The 16,772-nt window shown below is 40.0% G+C and overlaps 2 protein-coding genes across 2 annotated transcripts; both read left to right on the top strand.

Moving 5' to 3' along the window:
* Positions 1-136: 136 nt before the first annotated feature.
* sypb (synaptophysin b) lies at positions 137-8,706 on the top strand. The gene is made up of 7 exons (XM_084679007.1): positions 137-154; positions 1,559-1,624; positions 4,995-5,119; positions 5,351-5,549; positions 5,737-5,928; positions 6,171-6,506; positions 6,631-8,706. Exons 1-6 carry the CDS (start codon positions 137-139, stop codon positions 6,474-6,476), a joined length of 906 nt encoding a protein of 301 aa, XP_084535133.1. The 3' UTR covers positions 6,477-6,506; positions 6,631-8,706.
* Positions 8,707-9,462: 756 nt separating this feature from the next.
* On the top strand, positions 9,463-16,677 carry plp2b (proteolipid protein 2b). The gene is made up of 5 exons (XM_084679101.1): positions 9,463-9,912; positions 13,818-13,973; positions 14,063-14,161; positions 14,269-14,365; positions 15,369-16,677. The coding sequence occupies exons 1-5, from the start codon at positions 9,814-9,816 to the stop codon at positions 15,380-15,382; spliced, it is 465 nt and encodes a 154-aa protein (XP_084535227.1). The 5' UTR covers positions 9,463-9,813; the 3' UTR covers positions 15,383-16,677.
* Positions 16,678-16,772: the final 95 nt, after the last annotated feature.

Genomic DNA, 16,772 nt, shown 5'->3' on the forward strand with positions numbered 1-16,772 from the left:
CCAAATGCCCTCAACCAGCTCTTGACGTAATACAGCTATTCCCATCTTGTGTCTATTCCCCCTGTCGGCTGTTCCATATGTAACAACAACCTCCCGCCTCGACTCTGATCCTCTTACAGACAAGTAAGCGGCCAAGATGGACGTTGTGAACCAGGTAAGGATATGAAATAAATCAGTGGACCAAAATGTATTCATGTGCATGCAATATCCGTCATTTATAAAGGAAAATGTATGTATGAGGCTTATTTAAGTCTGTATTTTGGGGAAAACAATAGCGTTTTAAGAACGTTAAACTGCTGTAGAATGTAATTCTATAACAGTTGAGCAGCTGACTCTATTGCGGTGCTTTCCGGGGTTATCAAGTAGGCTACACGATTTGTCAATTATACACTGCAATATATGCTCTATAGATTGGTGGAGATTTAACCAATTTTGCACCATGCATGTTCATGTAATCGAGCGATTGGCCGTCCATACTCTCAATGTTCACAAATGCTTGCACCAAACCATTTCAAGACCATGAGTTGAGGACGTATTCCCTAGTTTTACATTTATATTTCATGTCTAAGCATATTGAGTTTAACAGTTAAGGACAGAACTGCTTTGGAATATTTAAGGCCCATTTATGTTTGGCTGCGGTCGGCTACAAAAAAAAAAAGAATAATCGGTATTCCAAAACACAAGGCTTTTCAATTTGATCCATTTAGAAAATAAACACAACGGTCTCGTTTGAGAGGTGAAAGATGTATATTCTGGTTGGTTTTGTCGGAGTGCAGGCCATCATCTCGTTTCAAGGAGGGTGGGAGGAGAGCGCGCAAAAGAGACCCGAATCATTAATTTCGCAAAATAGACGTCGTGCGTCACCTCTCCAGAGTTGACAATGGCGGTGATTCATTTATGTCAAAATTTGAGCAGACATTACTGTTTTTTTACGCTCAGATCTCTGAGGTGAATACAAGTGCGTATATCTTTATTGACGCAGTTCCTTCATTGTCGCATTCACCTGCACATCGCTGTTTTTATAGAATATGCAGGTGATGTGAAATAGGCCTAGTCCTCAAAATGTAAGCAGGGTGTTGTCGAGTGAAAACAGAGGGATAAGCAGCTTTATCTAATTCTAATGCTTGCAAAGTCGCTCTTCCTCTCTCTCTCTCTCTCTCTCTCTCTCTCTCTCTCTCTCTCTCTCTCTCTCTCTCTTTCTCTCTCTCTCTCTCTCTCTCTCTCTCTCTCTCTTTCTCTCTCTCTCTTTGCCTGTCTCTTTTATATGTCCCCTATAAGGCCTTTGTCACCTGACCAAGTCACGCTTTAAGTCAATTGCAAAACAACATTTTAGCAATACTTAATTATATATGGAAGTAATCAAATCCAAATGTTATGGGCAAGTGTGTTGGCAACATGCTGACAACTTTTAAAGATAAGTAGCCTAGTACTGCGGAAGCCTACCGTAGTAGCAGTAGTAGCCCACGTTAGAGACTATGGGACTGCATTTATATGTTTAGCTAAACTACCTTGACGTTACACATTATGTCGGTTTGACGTTTAATTACTGTTTTGACAGTTGGTGGCTACCGGGCAGTTCACTATAGTGAAGCAGCCGTTGGGATTCATAAAGGCCCTACAATGGGTAAGTATTCCGAATATTTTATTCTGCATAACGGTGAGTGCGTTCCCCGTTGAGCGCTCATTTCCATGCGCATGCGTGCTAGGGTGCAAATGTGTACCAAGATAGAGACGATGCTTATAGTGATTTTTAAATTTGACCAAATTTAACCAAATGGAACTTGGACCTAATTGAAGTCAATGCCTAAATTTCCTTTGCAAAGATGTTCTGGCATTGTTGGCCAGTCATATTTTTGTGCACGCAAAATTGTCATGCCAAGTTTGTCAGGTTTGAACAGTTATTTTAATATCCAGTGACTTGGATTAAATATTGACAGTTTTTGACTGTATTCATCTCTTGTCTTATGTCTATAGTGTTTTACACTGAACTATGTCTAGTGTTATTAAGTGAGCTTTAGTATTCTAGACAAAAATATGTCTAGCATCTAGGGCGATCCAGCAAACATGGACATTATATCTTCTAAAAGGAACAATTCAAAAAGCTACTCTAGCATACTGTAAAAACAAACTAACATCCCATTCGTCCATGGAAGCATGTGACTCTGAACAGAGTAGTCAGCTCACAAGTACATGACACTGTAGTCCTTCCCTGGAGCTGTGCAAGTCTTCAACATCACATTACTGCCTCGGTAGGTCATAATGCATCTTTTTCTCGCAAACAGAACAATAGTGCACATGCAAAATGCAAGTCAGCAATTTAAACGTTTCAGTATCAATAGTTCTTCATGTAGTTCATGCTCATACATCTGTACATCCCTTCTGACCTGCAGTTGTTATGTTGTCATGTGGTCCTGGTCATGTGGTACTGAATTGGCGTTTTTGCAAACAAGGTGAAAGCAGGCAGTGTGTATCCAGCTGTATTTGTTGTGCAGACTGTGTTTACATTTACAGCTAACCTAACAGTAATTTAGTAAGTCATATAGCTGTATAATTCCATTTATGTTTGACTTAGTCCCACACAATGTTACCACACATCATAGACCACAAGATAATAGACACCCAGTTGTCCTCTAAAAGCCAGAGAGTCTGATGGATTTGAAGGTCACATGGATGTTATTGGTTTGAATTATTAATCCATTGAAAAGAGAAGGTCCAGGGAAAATCCCTCCATGGAAAAACAAGACAGAGGACCTGTAAATGGAAGTTATACATGCTAGCATGCGTCTTTGTGTTACTTCAGATACACTGTTCTGTTTTGTATTTGAGCATAATGAACTTGTGTGCCTTTATTCAATAATGATGTGTGTGTGTGTGTGTGTGTTAGAGAGAGAAAGGGAATGGGGATGTTTGTGAGAGAGAGAGCATGTGAGTGAGCATGAGTCATGTAGTGGTTGTTCTCTCTTTTTGGGAACTGTGCTGATGAAGCCTGTTTTTGATGGATGATGGTAGACATTGAGTTATCCCTTAACCAAACTGAGGCTGTAGTGTCTACCTAAACAATCTCTCGCCCAAAGCTAAATTTATTCAAGATGAGAGGCTTTTTGTTTGTCTTTACCCTGCACTGCTGCCTGCAAATATGGAGGATATTTAGCTCTTATTTGGCTTACTTGTTTGAGTGGTCAGTGATTTATGATATGCTTGTGTCCCCGTAGTCCTTAGTTGGTCAATGCTGTGGTACTGTGGTATTTGGTGTGTACTTTGTGTGTGTGTGTGGGTGTGAGAGTATTTGCCAGCAATGCAACATTGCATCAGTGACAGTAGAAACCGCCCTGTGCCCCCCCCCCCCTCCACCCTCCCTGCCACCCACCCTCAATGTGTAATGTTGCCAATAGCGTTACCATGGCACCTGACACTGTGTGCAGCCATGTCTTTTCTCAGCCTGCCTACCCATCCATCTCTCCCTCCTGTGCATCTGTCCGTTCATTCTGTCCCCTGCACTCAGCTCTTTCTTTCTCCAACAACCCCTCCCTTAGAAGTACTGGAATGGTGATCATGTGTATGTCTTCATTTCACTTAACACTGGAATTGTAGCAATCCCACCAAATCATCAGGTGATCAGGAGAATAATTTGTCAATCCCAATGTTGTTTACGAAATGATAGGGAACTTATAAGATATGAATCGGATGTAATCAGAATGAAAGATGTACAAAGATTGCACAAAACTAAGCCTCAGAAATGTTGCGGCTTGTAATCCTTTATACCCCTGCATTATATAATGCACACAGTTATAACCCTACGATACATAGATCGAATTGTGTATGGGTTGGGTGTATTCAATGACATTTGTGCAAGGCTTGGTTTAGCCTTGGTTTAAATAAGCACAGTCTCCAACTCATCATTGTACAGATGAATCATGAGAGACTCTCCCCTTTTTTTCTCCTTTCACTGGAATGTCTTGTCAGGATGATTGCTACACCTCTTCTGCCATCAGCACTACATACCTACTCACGCATATACACACACTTACACACATACACTGCTCATTCTTAACACCAGATAATGACCTTTAGTCAGCAGATGCTGTGCAGGTGTGGTCGTGTTGAGCAGAGGAGATAGACATAAGTAGTTTCATTGAGAAGTGATGGAAAAAGCTGTATAGAATTATGAATTAGCTTTCTATAGCCAAGTTACAATTATGTTTGTAAATTGTTTATTGGAACTTTACAAAAGCAGATTACAGTAAGTAGATGAATGTATTGTGTTTGTACAGGTAGACATCCAATTGAATAATTGGTGAAATGTTTGTGCTGTGAGTGCATTTACACCTGTGTACAGTGTGCATGTGTAGATCTGTGTGTGACAGAGAGAGAGAGAGAGAGAGAGCGAGAGAGAGAGAGAGAGAGAGAGAGAGAGAGAGAGAGAGAGAGAGAGAGAGAGGGAGAGACATAAAGGAAGAGAATGCCGGGTGTACAGTTCACTCAGTGTAGCTGTGTTTAGTGACAGATGGTGGAGAACCTCAGATTAATAGCCGGATTTTCCATCCAATCGGATCTGGTCTACCGGGAAGGGAGGGTGTGGTAAAAATAGTCTGACTGACTAATCTTCTACGTGTGAGAGTGTGTGAGTAAGAGAGAGCGTAAGCAAGCTTGTTTGTGTGCTCACAGCTCAGGTGTGATACACAGTGGGAGTGGGCAGTAATTAAAGGCTATAAACAGTAAAGGCTACAAAGTAATGGAACCACCCCAGCACCACCAACGATAACATGGTTGTGTGTACATTTCTAGTGTGTTCTTCACATTATAATAAAAGTTGTTGGAGTAACCATAGCAACAGGTGCAGTAACTCTGTAACCTGTCGGTATAAGCTGCAATGCATGCTGAAGATCAACTTCCTCAAATTTCACCAAACAGTTTCATAATACATTCTTTGTTATGTAACCTCAACTTGTTATTTTTATTTATTTTATTTTTCCGCCTTCCTCTGTTTCTTTCAGATCTTCGCTATCTTTGCTTTCTCAACATGTGGCAGCTACTCTGGCATGTTCAAGATGAGTGTGGAGTGTAAAAACCGCTCAGAGAGTGACCTTGGTATTGAAGTAGAGTTTGAGTATCCATTCAGGTCAGTATTTTTTTTTCCTGCCTTTGTAGTACAGCAGCTTTGTTCTCCAATGTTCTCTCACATACATGGGACACCACTATAACCAGTGTTCACATCACATTTCTTCATTTCTGTATTTCTCCATTTCACCTCTCTTTCCCTCTGTCTCTCTCTCTATTCCTCTACACCCTGCGACCCCACACCCTCTTGTTCTCCCCACCTTGCTGTCACTATTCCTCTGTCCCGGGCCAGGCTCCATCAGGTGTATTTCGACGCCCCGACCTGTAAGGGGGGGAACCCTGAGCGTCTGTTCCTTGTCGGGGACTACTCCTCGTCGGCCGAGTTCTTTGTCACCATCGGTGTCTTCTCCTTCCTGTACTCCATGGTAGCCCTCTCCGCATACATTTTTGTCTTGGAGAAATACCGTGAAAACAACAAGGGCGCCCAGATTGTGAGTTGGGGTTTTTTCTCATGTCCTTTACCGTACTGTACTGTGCACAATACCGTCATACCACATCACATTACACACACTATTACTGACAATGTCTTCTATGCATTATTATCCCATGAATATCATAATGGTGATAATGACGGTGATGAAGAGAATCCTCCCAGTGATTTGCCTTGCTGATCCTCAGGACTTTGTGGTGACGGCTGTGTTCACCTTCATGTGGCTGGTGAGCTCGGCTGCCTGGGCCAAGGGCCTGTCAGACGTGAAGACAGCCACGGACCCAGACAGAGTCATCACTCTCATTACCGCTTGTGACGAAGAGGAGAACCGCTGCCGTGAGGTCCACGACCCCAAAGTCTCAGGCCTCAACACTTCTGTGGTACAGTACCTCTCTGGACTCATCCCACTGAATGTCTGATACAATCTGTGTGCACAACACGTTAAACAACAGCGATCAAGCGTTTCCATTACCGTAAAAAGCTGTTGCTACGACAAATAATGCATTCAGTTCTTGACATGATTATAGTCACAAATTGGTGCATAGTTTGTTTACCTGAAGACTGCTTGAACCTTTGTCCTTCATGCACTCTAACTCCCTAACCCCCTGCTGCCATTCCACAGGCCTTTGGATTTATTAACTTGATCCTGTGGGGAGGAAACCTGTGGTTTGTGTTCAAGGAGACTGGCTGGCTAGGAGCCTTCGCCGGCACATACGCCCAGCCTTCCCAGGAGAAGCAGCCTGCGCCTGACTCCTTTGCCCAGCCAGGGTATGGCCAGGAGGGCTATGTGCAACAGGACCCCTATGCTGGCTCCCAGGGAGGCTACCAGCCCGAGTACGGCCAGCAGGGAGGCTACGAGGGCGGAGACTACAACCAGGGAGGTTACGAGCAACAGGGTGGCCCCACCTCCTTCGCCAATCAGATGTGAGCTTGTCCACTGAAGGACAGCTTCTGGCTGGTGAGTCCTTAGTGAGAGTATACCATGATGGCTTTCAAAAGGCACTGCATTGATGCATCAAGTTATTCATGTTTTTTGCTCTCTCTTTGTCTTCCTCTTTCTCTGTCTCTTTCTCTCTCTCTAGGGTAACCTTGTGATATTGAAGTGTGGTGCCTGACCACCACCTACAATTCCACACTCCTCTGTTTGTCTTTGTGCATCTGTGAGTTGACAAGAGGAGGGAGGGAGGAAGGGATGGAGGGATAGAGAAAGGTAGAGTCTGGGGAAAGGGAACTATATTAGGATAGGGTTATGGGATGAGAGGGAACTTGGGTCCTAACTGTAACATGCTGTTTATTCTCGTGATGTATTTAACTGTAGAAGACAACAGGGGATTGTCCGTTTGGTTATACGAGAAAAACTGGAATACAATACCAAAACATTCATGGAAAAACAATTAAGATATAAGGGACTAAGACATACATTTCTGAAAATAATGGTAGTAATATTAATTTGGGAGAATGTATTTGTCTGTGCTGTGTAAATAATGACATATGGATATATTCCTATATGTACACAGTTGAATAATTGTGCACTCCATATTAGTTGTTATACAACAAATGTTGAGCACAGAGTTATTCAATTGCATTTACTTCAGTTCTGTTTAGGAGCTCACATAGTTCAACCCTCTTGTTGTTTCTCATGTTTGTTTGTTTTCCCTTTTTATGTATGACTCATTCCAAAATATTCTTATTTATTCTTTTCACAACAGAGGGACATCTTTGTTATTTTGTCATTGTGCTTTTGTATTTGTTCAAAATTACTGAGTGAGTTGGAGGGGACATCATAGGGGTGACGGTTGCTGATGAGATGATGGATGAAGTTTAAAGCAAAAAAAGAAAGCAAAAAGGAAGAACGTATAGAGAAAAGTGATGTGATAGCATCTTAAAGTGATGTATGTAAGAAGTGGGTAATGTTTTGGTAGTATAGATTACATTTCAGCTTTTCATATTTTTTATTTTTTTAAAGAAATATTACTTTTCAGCAATGACTGAACTACTCTCATGCTACACAGAAATTTAAAAACGCTGAGATGTAAAAGGTTCATTTGCATTAAGATTTTGAAAAGTAGTTAGCATGGTAGCATCTGGAATTGGCTAATACTAAGTTGTTCTAAAAAATGCTGTAGTGCACTACCAATGTAGATATAGGGAAAGCAGGGAAGTCAGAAACAGTTTAGGGGCATTTGTTTGTGAAGATTTTAAGTGTAACATTTCTCATCAGACATTTGCATCAGACGGATTAGATTTCATTATCAAACATTGATGTGTTCTGATAATGCCTTTTATGTGATCCATGAATGAGTCAGAGTCCTTTAGTTTTAAAATCATCAATCTACAGTCTGATATCCAGCCAAGCTGAGTCATAATCACATTCTAGGTATGATGGAAACTAATGGGGCACAATATCAGGGCCATACATAGGAAACAAACACAGTGTTTAGTAAAGTGCTCTGAAAAATATCTCCCTGGAAAATGTCTGGAAAATGTCTGCACATACACACCTCTCCTCTCATGCCCCTTTACAAAGGTGTTTATGCATGTCTCACTTCTTGTCCAAAAACAGCCCTGAAGAAAACAGAGAACTAAGACTTGCTAAAGTTATATTGCTAAATAATAACACGTTTGGCCATTGTAAGGGTACTGTACAGCATATAGTAGCACTACTATATTTTACACAAAGCATAGATACAGGTGCTAAAATCATATAATTTCAAGTATACCTGTTTTACTGCCAATCGTTGGTTTGGGTAGAAGTCAAATGTATTGCCAAATGGTTTTTTTGATTGGGGTCTTACGTCCACAGTGCTCATCGTGTGTTCCATCTGTGATCCATTGGATTGATTCATTTTTTATCAGGGTTCTTTGAATCAGGTGGTGTAGAGGCACCTCACTTTCTTTCTTCCTCTGTGGTAAAAAAAAAAATCTCTCTCTTTCTCTCTCTCTCTCTCTCTCTCTCTCTCCACTGCTTTCTGTCTCTTTCTGTCTTTCTCTCACTTTAGCTCTTATAAATATGCTCAAATGAAATATACTCAGTATGTTGTTAGTGGTGAATGATGTCTTGTGATACTCTCTACGCCTTTGGATAGTGCTGTGTGTATTGTGTATTCTTATTAGTATTTATGAAAATGATAAGTATGAAGAAAAAAAATCCAAGATTCTCCAGAATTCTACTGTATTCTTATTCTATGGAATCCATGTGAAACAAAACGAAATAAACTTGAAATTATTCTGTTGAAGATTAAATGTGTTATGTGCATCTTTAAATTCCGCAGAATACTGTCATAGTATCAGAACGTGTGTGCCATTGATATAGCAACAACTTGCATGCAATGTTATGTTTCTACCACATGATGGCATCATATAAACAGTGTAAATCAAGTGCTAGTTTTATCATAAATTGACCGGATGTTTTACAACGTTCTATTTATATTCACCATTTTGAGATGCGTCCATTATATACCATTCTCGTCTACCAGTACTAGCATGGGTTTGCAGTGGGTAGCTTACATGGCATGCATTTGGCAGCTGTTCCCTGTTTTGTGGGCTAAACGTATTCTACTCTCGACCACAGTGAAAGTGTGGTGCGTCGTCAGGCTTGTTAAACGAATAGATTCTGGGCCATATAAAAAATCTCGTTGCCGAGTTTGCCAATTGTCAAACTCGATAATCACATGAAAAACTCATACTGTGTCCAGTTTATTGTGTTCGCTGATATTTGTGTAGTAACCTATTTAAGCCTAAGATTAGGAAGCACGTGTATTAATATAATTATCGAGCCCTATCAAACGCTCATTTATTCATATAGGCCTAGGTCTACCATAGAAAGACCACGTCGTGAGTGACATCGACAGTAAGAATCAAGCAACAAGTTGCGCGCAATGGGAAAGCCCACTCGTGAGTGCCAACAACCGCCCCCGCCCCCGCCCCGACCCTCCTTCAAACCTCTAGAGAAAAGAGAAAGCCAACGCCCCGCTTCTCGATCTTGCTTTCCTTCTTGTCAAGATTAGGACTCACCAAGTTGTATATGGCAGCATTACCGATTTTGTTTAACTTAATTTACTCGAAGTCCGGATAGTCTTAGTTAGCCAATCCAGCAACCCAGAAGTCAACAGCACTGACCAAAGACCATAGTTTAGTCATTGAAAGTAACCGATTTTCTGAAGCCGTGTCTGCCAGACTACTCAAAGTTTCCGCAAGAAACAAGCCTTTCTTGGCTTCCAAGCGTAAATATTTGCTGATTTAGTCCACTTCAAGTTACATTCATTATGGCTGATACAACGGAAACCGGTAATGCTGCGAACTGCCTGGAGAAACTTAAGAGTTACGTGAAGACCAGAAAGGGGACCATTCTTGCTGCAGAAATAGTAAGTTTAGCAAATAGTATCAATTCAATGCAATTCAATTGAAAAAACACTGTCCACAGCCGTAGCCTATATCCGTAAATTTCGAAGGTTAGTGTGCTTACAAAAATAACATTGGCAGTCATCACCACATGCCATAGTGAATTGTCAATCAAATTATAAAGGCGTTAAGTTATAATCATAGCTACACATTAGGAGGACACATTTATTTTGAATTGTATTTTTGATGTATTATTATACCAAGGGATCAGTTATGGGCCTAACTGTGTTTTGTGGATCTAGGGAGCTGGATATGGAATGAGGGCCATGTGTCTTTGAGGTTGGGGGGTCAGGGCATGGGGTTAAGAGCTTCCACCTGTCATTGAGGCCTGAAAGCTTTTTTCATTTGGCACCATACTGGCAAATGTTTTAAGTAAAATGTTGCAGATGAAACGTTGCATGAGTTAATGGCATAGTCAACAGGAGCTTTCTAATGTAATCTTTAACACCCTCCTGATCCGCTCTCTGATGACTTTTGTTATGGTGACTATAGTGTATTTGTTATGCAGACACTACACATCTTTCCCATGGTTCACTCTGAATCTTTGAGAGATAGTGTAGTTATAATAGTTAGCATTGCTTTATGTCTCTCCAATTAAAAGATTTGCTGGATATGCAGTTACTAAATGCATATAGGCTATAAACATTTTTAGAAAGTAGCTCATGTAAGGGAAATATAAATGCTGACAATGCAAAAGCCAGTAATTTATATTTTTTCCACATTATGTTAAGCAAGTCTCGCCACAGTTATTGCATGAATCTGTTCATCATAATCAGGCCATAAGTATTCATATGTTTTAATGGTTTTCCCACTTCCTGCACATGTGGGCAACACAATGTTTCTGTAACCATGAGCCCTGTTTCAGCATACTTCACATTTCCTATGTCCTATATCTTACGTGTTGTTGTCATTAGGGTTGGTCTCAGTTCAGAACAAGCATGCCAATCTGATAAATAAGCCACTTGAGTCACGTGAGACACATGGTCTGTGTTGATTTGTGTTGTTCATTTGTTATAACAATGTTATTAGTATCCCTCAGAATTTATAATTACTGTGTTACAGTAAAATTACATATTATTGTTACTCTGTATTTCTGCTACAGTTTAAACAGACTAAGTATCTTATTTTTGATTGTTTTTCTTTTTAGCCTGAATAACATTACAGTGAGTGAAGATTATAACTTAATAAGACTGAGAAAGGGACGGCCATATTTGGCTACCGTATAGGCAACCACACTAAAAGGATATAGTATTTTTCCAAACTCAGATCTTGGTCAGTGTTACACCCACATTGGTCTTTTTTTTGCAGAGGTAATGGAAATTCCAGATGCGTGAGGTTCTTGCTCGAGACAAAGAGTGCATGAGTGGCAGAGCTTACAACAGGCCAGAGCTGGCCTGTTGATATAGATAATTTCAGACTGTGCTGGTAACTCAGCTTGGTGATCCCAATGTGCCACATCACAGCAGCCTGGTAAAAACTCTAAAAGTCGACAGAGTGGACACCTCAAATAGTTTACTAAGTGAAGGGAGAGAAGCATGTGACCTCAACAGGAAGCCAACCCTAAACACTCTCTGTTATGAATGATTTATCCAAATATAATATTTTCTCTCCTAGTGTTCTACACCCTTAATCAAAGGTCAGACCCACCCTGATTAAATGTCTAGGAGATCCAGTGTGTGACTGGAAAAGGTTGATATTGCCAGACAGTTGTGATTCATAAATAAAAACCTTTTGAGCAGATGTTTTACTTTGTTTATGAGGTGTGTGTTTGAACTAACACTACCATTAGTTTTCCTTCCCTCTAGGTTAGTTAACTTTTGAGACTCTGAGCAATCAAACAAAGACAATCTGTTTTAAATGTGCTTTGTGCTGTAGTTACAGTACTACCTTCATGTCACACACCCAGTTAGCGGGCTCCTTCAGTGATTGGCTCATAACGTTGGGGCCTGGTGACTAATCATTGCAGGCCCTCTGAGTCATACAGGAGTTGTTCCGTTACATATAGAAACAGTGGTTGTAATTTGATAGTCGTTTGTCTGCGACACAGGCTCTCTTCCCTGTAGCTATTGACTATAATTAGCCTACCATTCACAATTTCTACGAGTGTACATAGAAGGACTGACTTGGAGAAGATTTGAAACCGATTCAAACTGCTGGCCTTACGTTGCTTATGCTATGCTTATGTTGTCACACAAAAACTGTTCTTCAGTGGTGTAACATAGAGGTGTGAAGTCAGCCTCTCATGGTCTTTCTTGTTATGAAGGGCTTCACTGTGGTAGGTGTTTCTGTCAGTGTGATGGTCTCTTCGGTAGGCGCTGTCCTGACAGCAGCCGGCTGATGGTAGAATAGAGGCTCATTGTGTCGGCCCTCGGCCTGGGCCACCCCACTATAGCACAGAGGCAGCTTGTGCCAGTCTCTGGAACACATGAAGCACTGATGCGGCTGTGTGTGTGTAAGGAGAAATGGTGGAGGCAGCACTGCTGAACACTATATTAGACTGATACAAAACAAAAACTGGTAAGACAAGGGCCATATTAAAATACATGAATAAAAGACCCATACATCCTTACTGTAACTTATTTTTGTGAGCAGCAACTGCTCTGTTATTGCAAAAGGAGGATATTGCTAGCTGCTTTATCAAGTTTCATCATGTTCCGAAGAAATAGCCTACCTTTAGCTGGTTTTCACAGTCTGAAAACTCTTATTTTTCAAGCAGGGCTGGGTGATGTTACACATTTCTGAAAAGTAAAATAAACAACAAATAGATTCTGCAAGTTGTTTTTGTCACTATTGAATATCTTATCATCAATCATAAATGCTTCTCTCAGTAACATCTTTGTAGTTCTTCTCACAGGAACTATGTGTAATGACACCATCCAATGTGACCATTCTTTCAAGTCCTTCTCAAAGCTGCATTTGAATGCATCTACCCACTTCGAATCATAGTTTCAAAGCAACAACAATAGTGGGATTCAGACCAAGCTGGTATTGGTTCTACAGTGTGGGCAGTCCAAGTTTATGTTCTCTCCACACTGGCAGAGATTCAGTGGAATGGAAAGAGAATGCCATGGAATATTTTTCCCTTCATCAAAAATCATTTTTTACTTGATTGAAACCATGTCTGCTGAAAGAAATGTACGAATTATTTTGTATAAAGTCCAACATCAAAGACGTAAAACTATCTTGAGGGTATAATCTTTAACTATGCTAGTAACTGAAATGGTGATAAGATAAGAATATCAGAATTCATCCTCAGCTTATCCTACTTGCGCTTTTAGGAGGCTGACAAAAGTTCTGTTCAGTCTGGTCTTCACTTAGGACCAGAGACGAGACTAGAGAGCAGAACATCATTAGAGGCCGCCCCAAGACGCCTAGCCTCACTCAGCTGTGGCAGAAATCACACCAAGACAACTGGTCACTGCTGAACTCACCTGCCTTCATTAGAGTTCTAGTCAACCTGACTGGCAGGGAAGAATGTGGACCCTAATTGACAGCTCAGTGCTCCCTAAGAATTCTGGGATATGTGGCAGTGACTCAGGGATTGCCCAAGGTGTCCTAAAAAGGAAATAATTGTGAAAAACATTCCAAGGTCAAGTTCATTTTGTCCTCTGTTTGATATGTAAACAAATGCATTTTTGTTTACTGTTATACTCCCCATGACCTAAACTTTCATGAGCTATACCCATGACTTCCTGCCAGCTCATCAGACTCTATCTCTCGCTCTCTGTTTCTTTGTCAAAGACACTCAGTCTTCACTCAGTTCACTTTCACTCACTAGCTCTCTTTTACGAACACCACATCATTGATACATAGGTTTTGCTTGAATCTACTCCATGTGCCACTTCTGAACACAGTCTCTGTCTTTCAGCTCATCAGTTTCATCATCATCATCTGCTATGCCGCTTCCACTTATGGAGGCTACTCAGCAGTGGCCATCTGTGAGATGGTCTTTGCCATCATCTTCTTTGGCATTTTCATGATGGAAATGGACAAGCAATTCCTGGTGGTGAACTGGGTCTGGAGTGTAAGTACACACACATGCATGCACACATTCACATTTGATAGCTATAGATCTTTTGTTCCATTCTTTTGTTTTTCCCCATCTTAATGCAGGATCTTTTCCGTGCTGCTATTGGTGCGATTCTTTACATCATCACTTCCCTGGTCTGTGTAATTGGTGGATCAGGTGACGGTGCCCGTATTGCAGGAGGGGTAAGTCAAATATATATTTTCTTACAGAGAGTTAATTAGAAAGGAACTTGATAATCATTGCTGATTAGAACTATCTTACTTATAGCTGTTTATTTACTTTCTTTCAGGTGTTTGGCTTACTAGCTAGTATTCTATTTGCATACGATGCCTACACCATCTACCTGGAGGTCAAGAGCACCAGGCAGCATACAGCAGCTTCCACTGGTATGTTTAGATTTCTTTTCATTAGCTTGCTTCACTAAGCCTATCAACTTTTCGCATTAGCAGTGTCACAACGGTTGTTATCAATTTGATCAATCCAGGTTTTTCCGATCTAGCGATGAGCGGAATCACATAAAACGGGCACATTTTACACACGATGGCCAAACTATAGAATGAACCAATATGATTTTTTTCATATAAAATGGTGAAAAGTAACACCGTTGCTGTTGTCAAAGGCAGGAAGGAAAGATGTCAAACAATTGCCAAGTGTGTGAATGCATAAGTTAATACGCTTATCAATATCACTGCCCCATCATTAAGGCACAAGTAGATTTGATTATATTATTACAAGTGTGTATTCTATTAAATTAATGTGTTTCTTAGGTGCTTTCTTAAGGTGTGTAAGACTGTTTAGCCTTATTCTTCCAGCTGCACAACTGTTACAATGGGAGCAAAAAAAGAACATAAAACATGATTTAAACCGGTAAATGTTTGCTTCAAATCTTGAAAGGTCACAAGTACAAGGCTTTTGGTGCTTTAATCAGTCTGTTTTAGGATGATATTGGTTGGCTATATAAGCTTCAAATGTACTTGTTGGGGAAAGCCATAGTATTTTGGAACTTACAAACTCTTGCCCTCACTATTTGCGCACCAAGGTCACACAAGGTCACACTTCTACAATAAAACAATAAAGATAAAGCCATTTTCCAAGATCATTTATTGGTCAATAGGCAGTGCTTTCACACACGTTGATCTGTTGTCTCAAACATAACCTGCTAGGCAGCAGGTTAGGTGTGCAGCACAAGTTACCATGCAATCTACCCTGGTAAGAACCACCGTTGTGACGCTGAAAACCAGGGTTAAACCTGAAGTTACCTCGCTAACTCCAAATCTTGCTTCATAGCACCCTCCTGTTATGTCACTTCAATATTTTCACAGATTCATTCAGACCAAGAGTCAATCTGAACAGGAATATTCTTTGTTTTGATCTCTGATTTGCTTACAGATGACAGAGTGTAGACTTCAGAGAAACTGTACATGGGAAAAGAAAATCAACAAAAGAAGAGTGAAAGAAGTGGAGCCAAATTTGGTGCTCAAATGATACATTCATTGACAGATTTAAAACCAGAAAAGTAACAATTGTTAGGTTCAGAGCACAGAATTACACACTACGGTTAAGCTTGAAAAGAACTACAGCATTGATATCTGATCATGATATTGTCTGTACTTCAATGTTGAACACTTGACACGTACTACCGTATATTTTTGGTCGGAAGAAAAAAGGGAAAGAGATGTAAATATCATGCAGCAAAGTGAAATGCGTTGGCCTGTACCAAAAGCCACTTTTCACCTGAATACCTAGTTTTAATTGATCTGTTCTAATAGACTGCTGTTAAAAGAACAATGGAGATGCTGTTGTATTCTTTCATGTCCACACAAGGTTTGTTTTGAAATTGTACAGATAACATTATTAGATCTGAGAATAATTCAACAACACAAATAACTTCTCATCAGTTTATTTTTACAGTTTTGGTGTGGATTGCCTCAAAGCAGCATCTCTTTTGTAGGTGTCAAGCTTTTTTTCAGTTTTATAGCCCTCTGTACTGTCTGTCATGTTGTCAAAATGTGCCTTGTTGTCTTGTTGACCAACCATTTTAGCCATTTAGTAAAATCTCTTTTCTACGTAGATGTCTGCCGTCCTGAATTAAAGTAAATCGACAAAGAACAGAACAAATATGACCCTTTTTAATAATACTTTTCTCATATATTGCATGCATTCAGTCGGCAGCTAACACCAAAGAGCTTCTCATGAGATTTCTGGCAGAATTATATTTTAAATATATTTTTATCATCTTGGTTTTAATATAATTTTACTCAGGTCACCATGTCTCATACTTAAGTGTTTCTGAAACATGTGTAATGTGCATTTCATAATGTGTTTTCTAATTTCCTTTGATAATTTTCTGTATGAATGTACCTCCTTTACTAATGCTTGTTAGGAAGGAATTTGTATGCATAAGATCAATGACCAATGATATGACTACAAACCCATTGATGGGCAAAGGAAGACATTATGTGGTTGACATGGAAAGATGCCCATTGAGACATTTAGTGGTTGATTTATAAAACAACATGCATTTTCAATCCCTTTTCAATTATCATTTCATGAGTCTAAATTATAAATTAATTTTTAAAATTCTGTAGAATAGTGCATCAAGCTTTTATTTCTAACTTGTTTTACATTGCTGCCATTGTTGTGGCTTGTAAGTGAGGCATTCACAATGTTTTAAGAATTAAAGCTATTTGTTAGTCTACACATGTATGAAACCTTTACTTTTCAAAAACACTCACATATATATTGCAGTAAACCAAAATATACATTATTTTTGTGTGTGGACATTATAAATTG

This window comes from Hypomesus nipponensis, chromosome 18 (genome assembly GCF_054491055.1).
Source record: "Hypomesus nipponensis isolate SF chromosome 18, ASM5449105v1, whole genome shotgun sequence".
Classification (NCBI taxonomy): Eukaryota; Metazoa; Chordata; class Actinopteri; order Osmeriformes; family Osmeridae; genus Hypomesus; species Hypomesus nipponensis.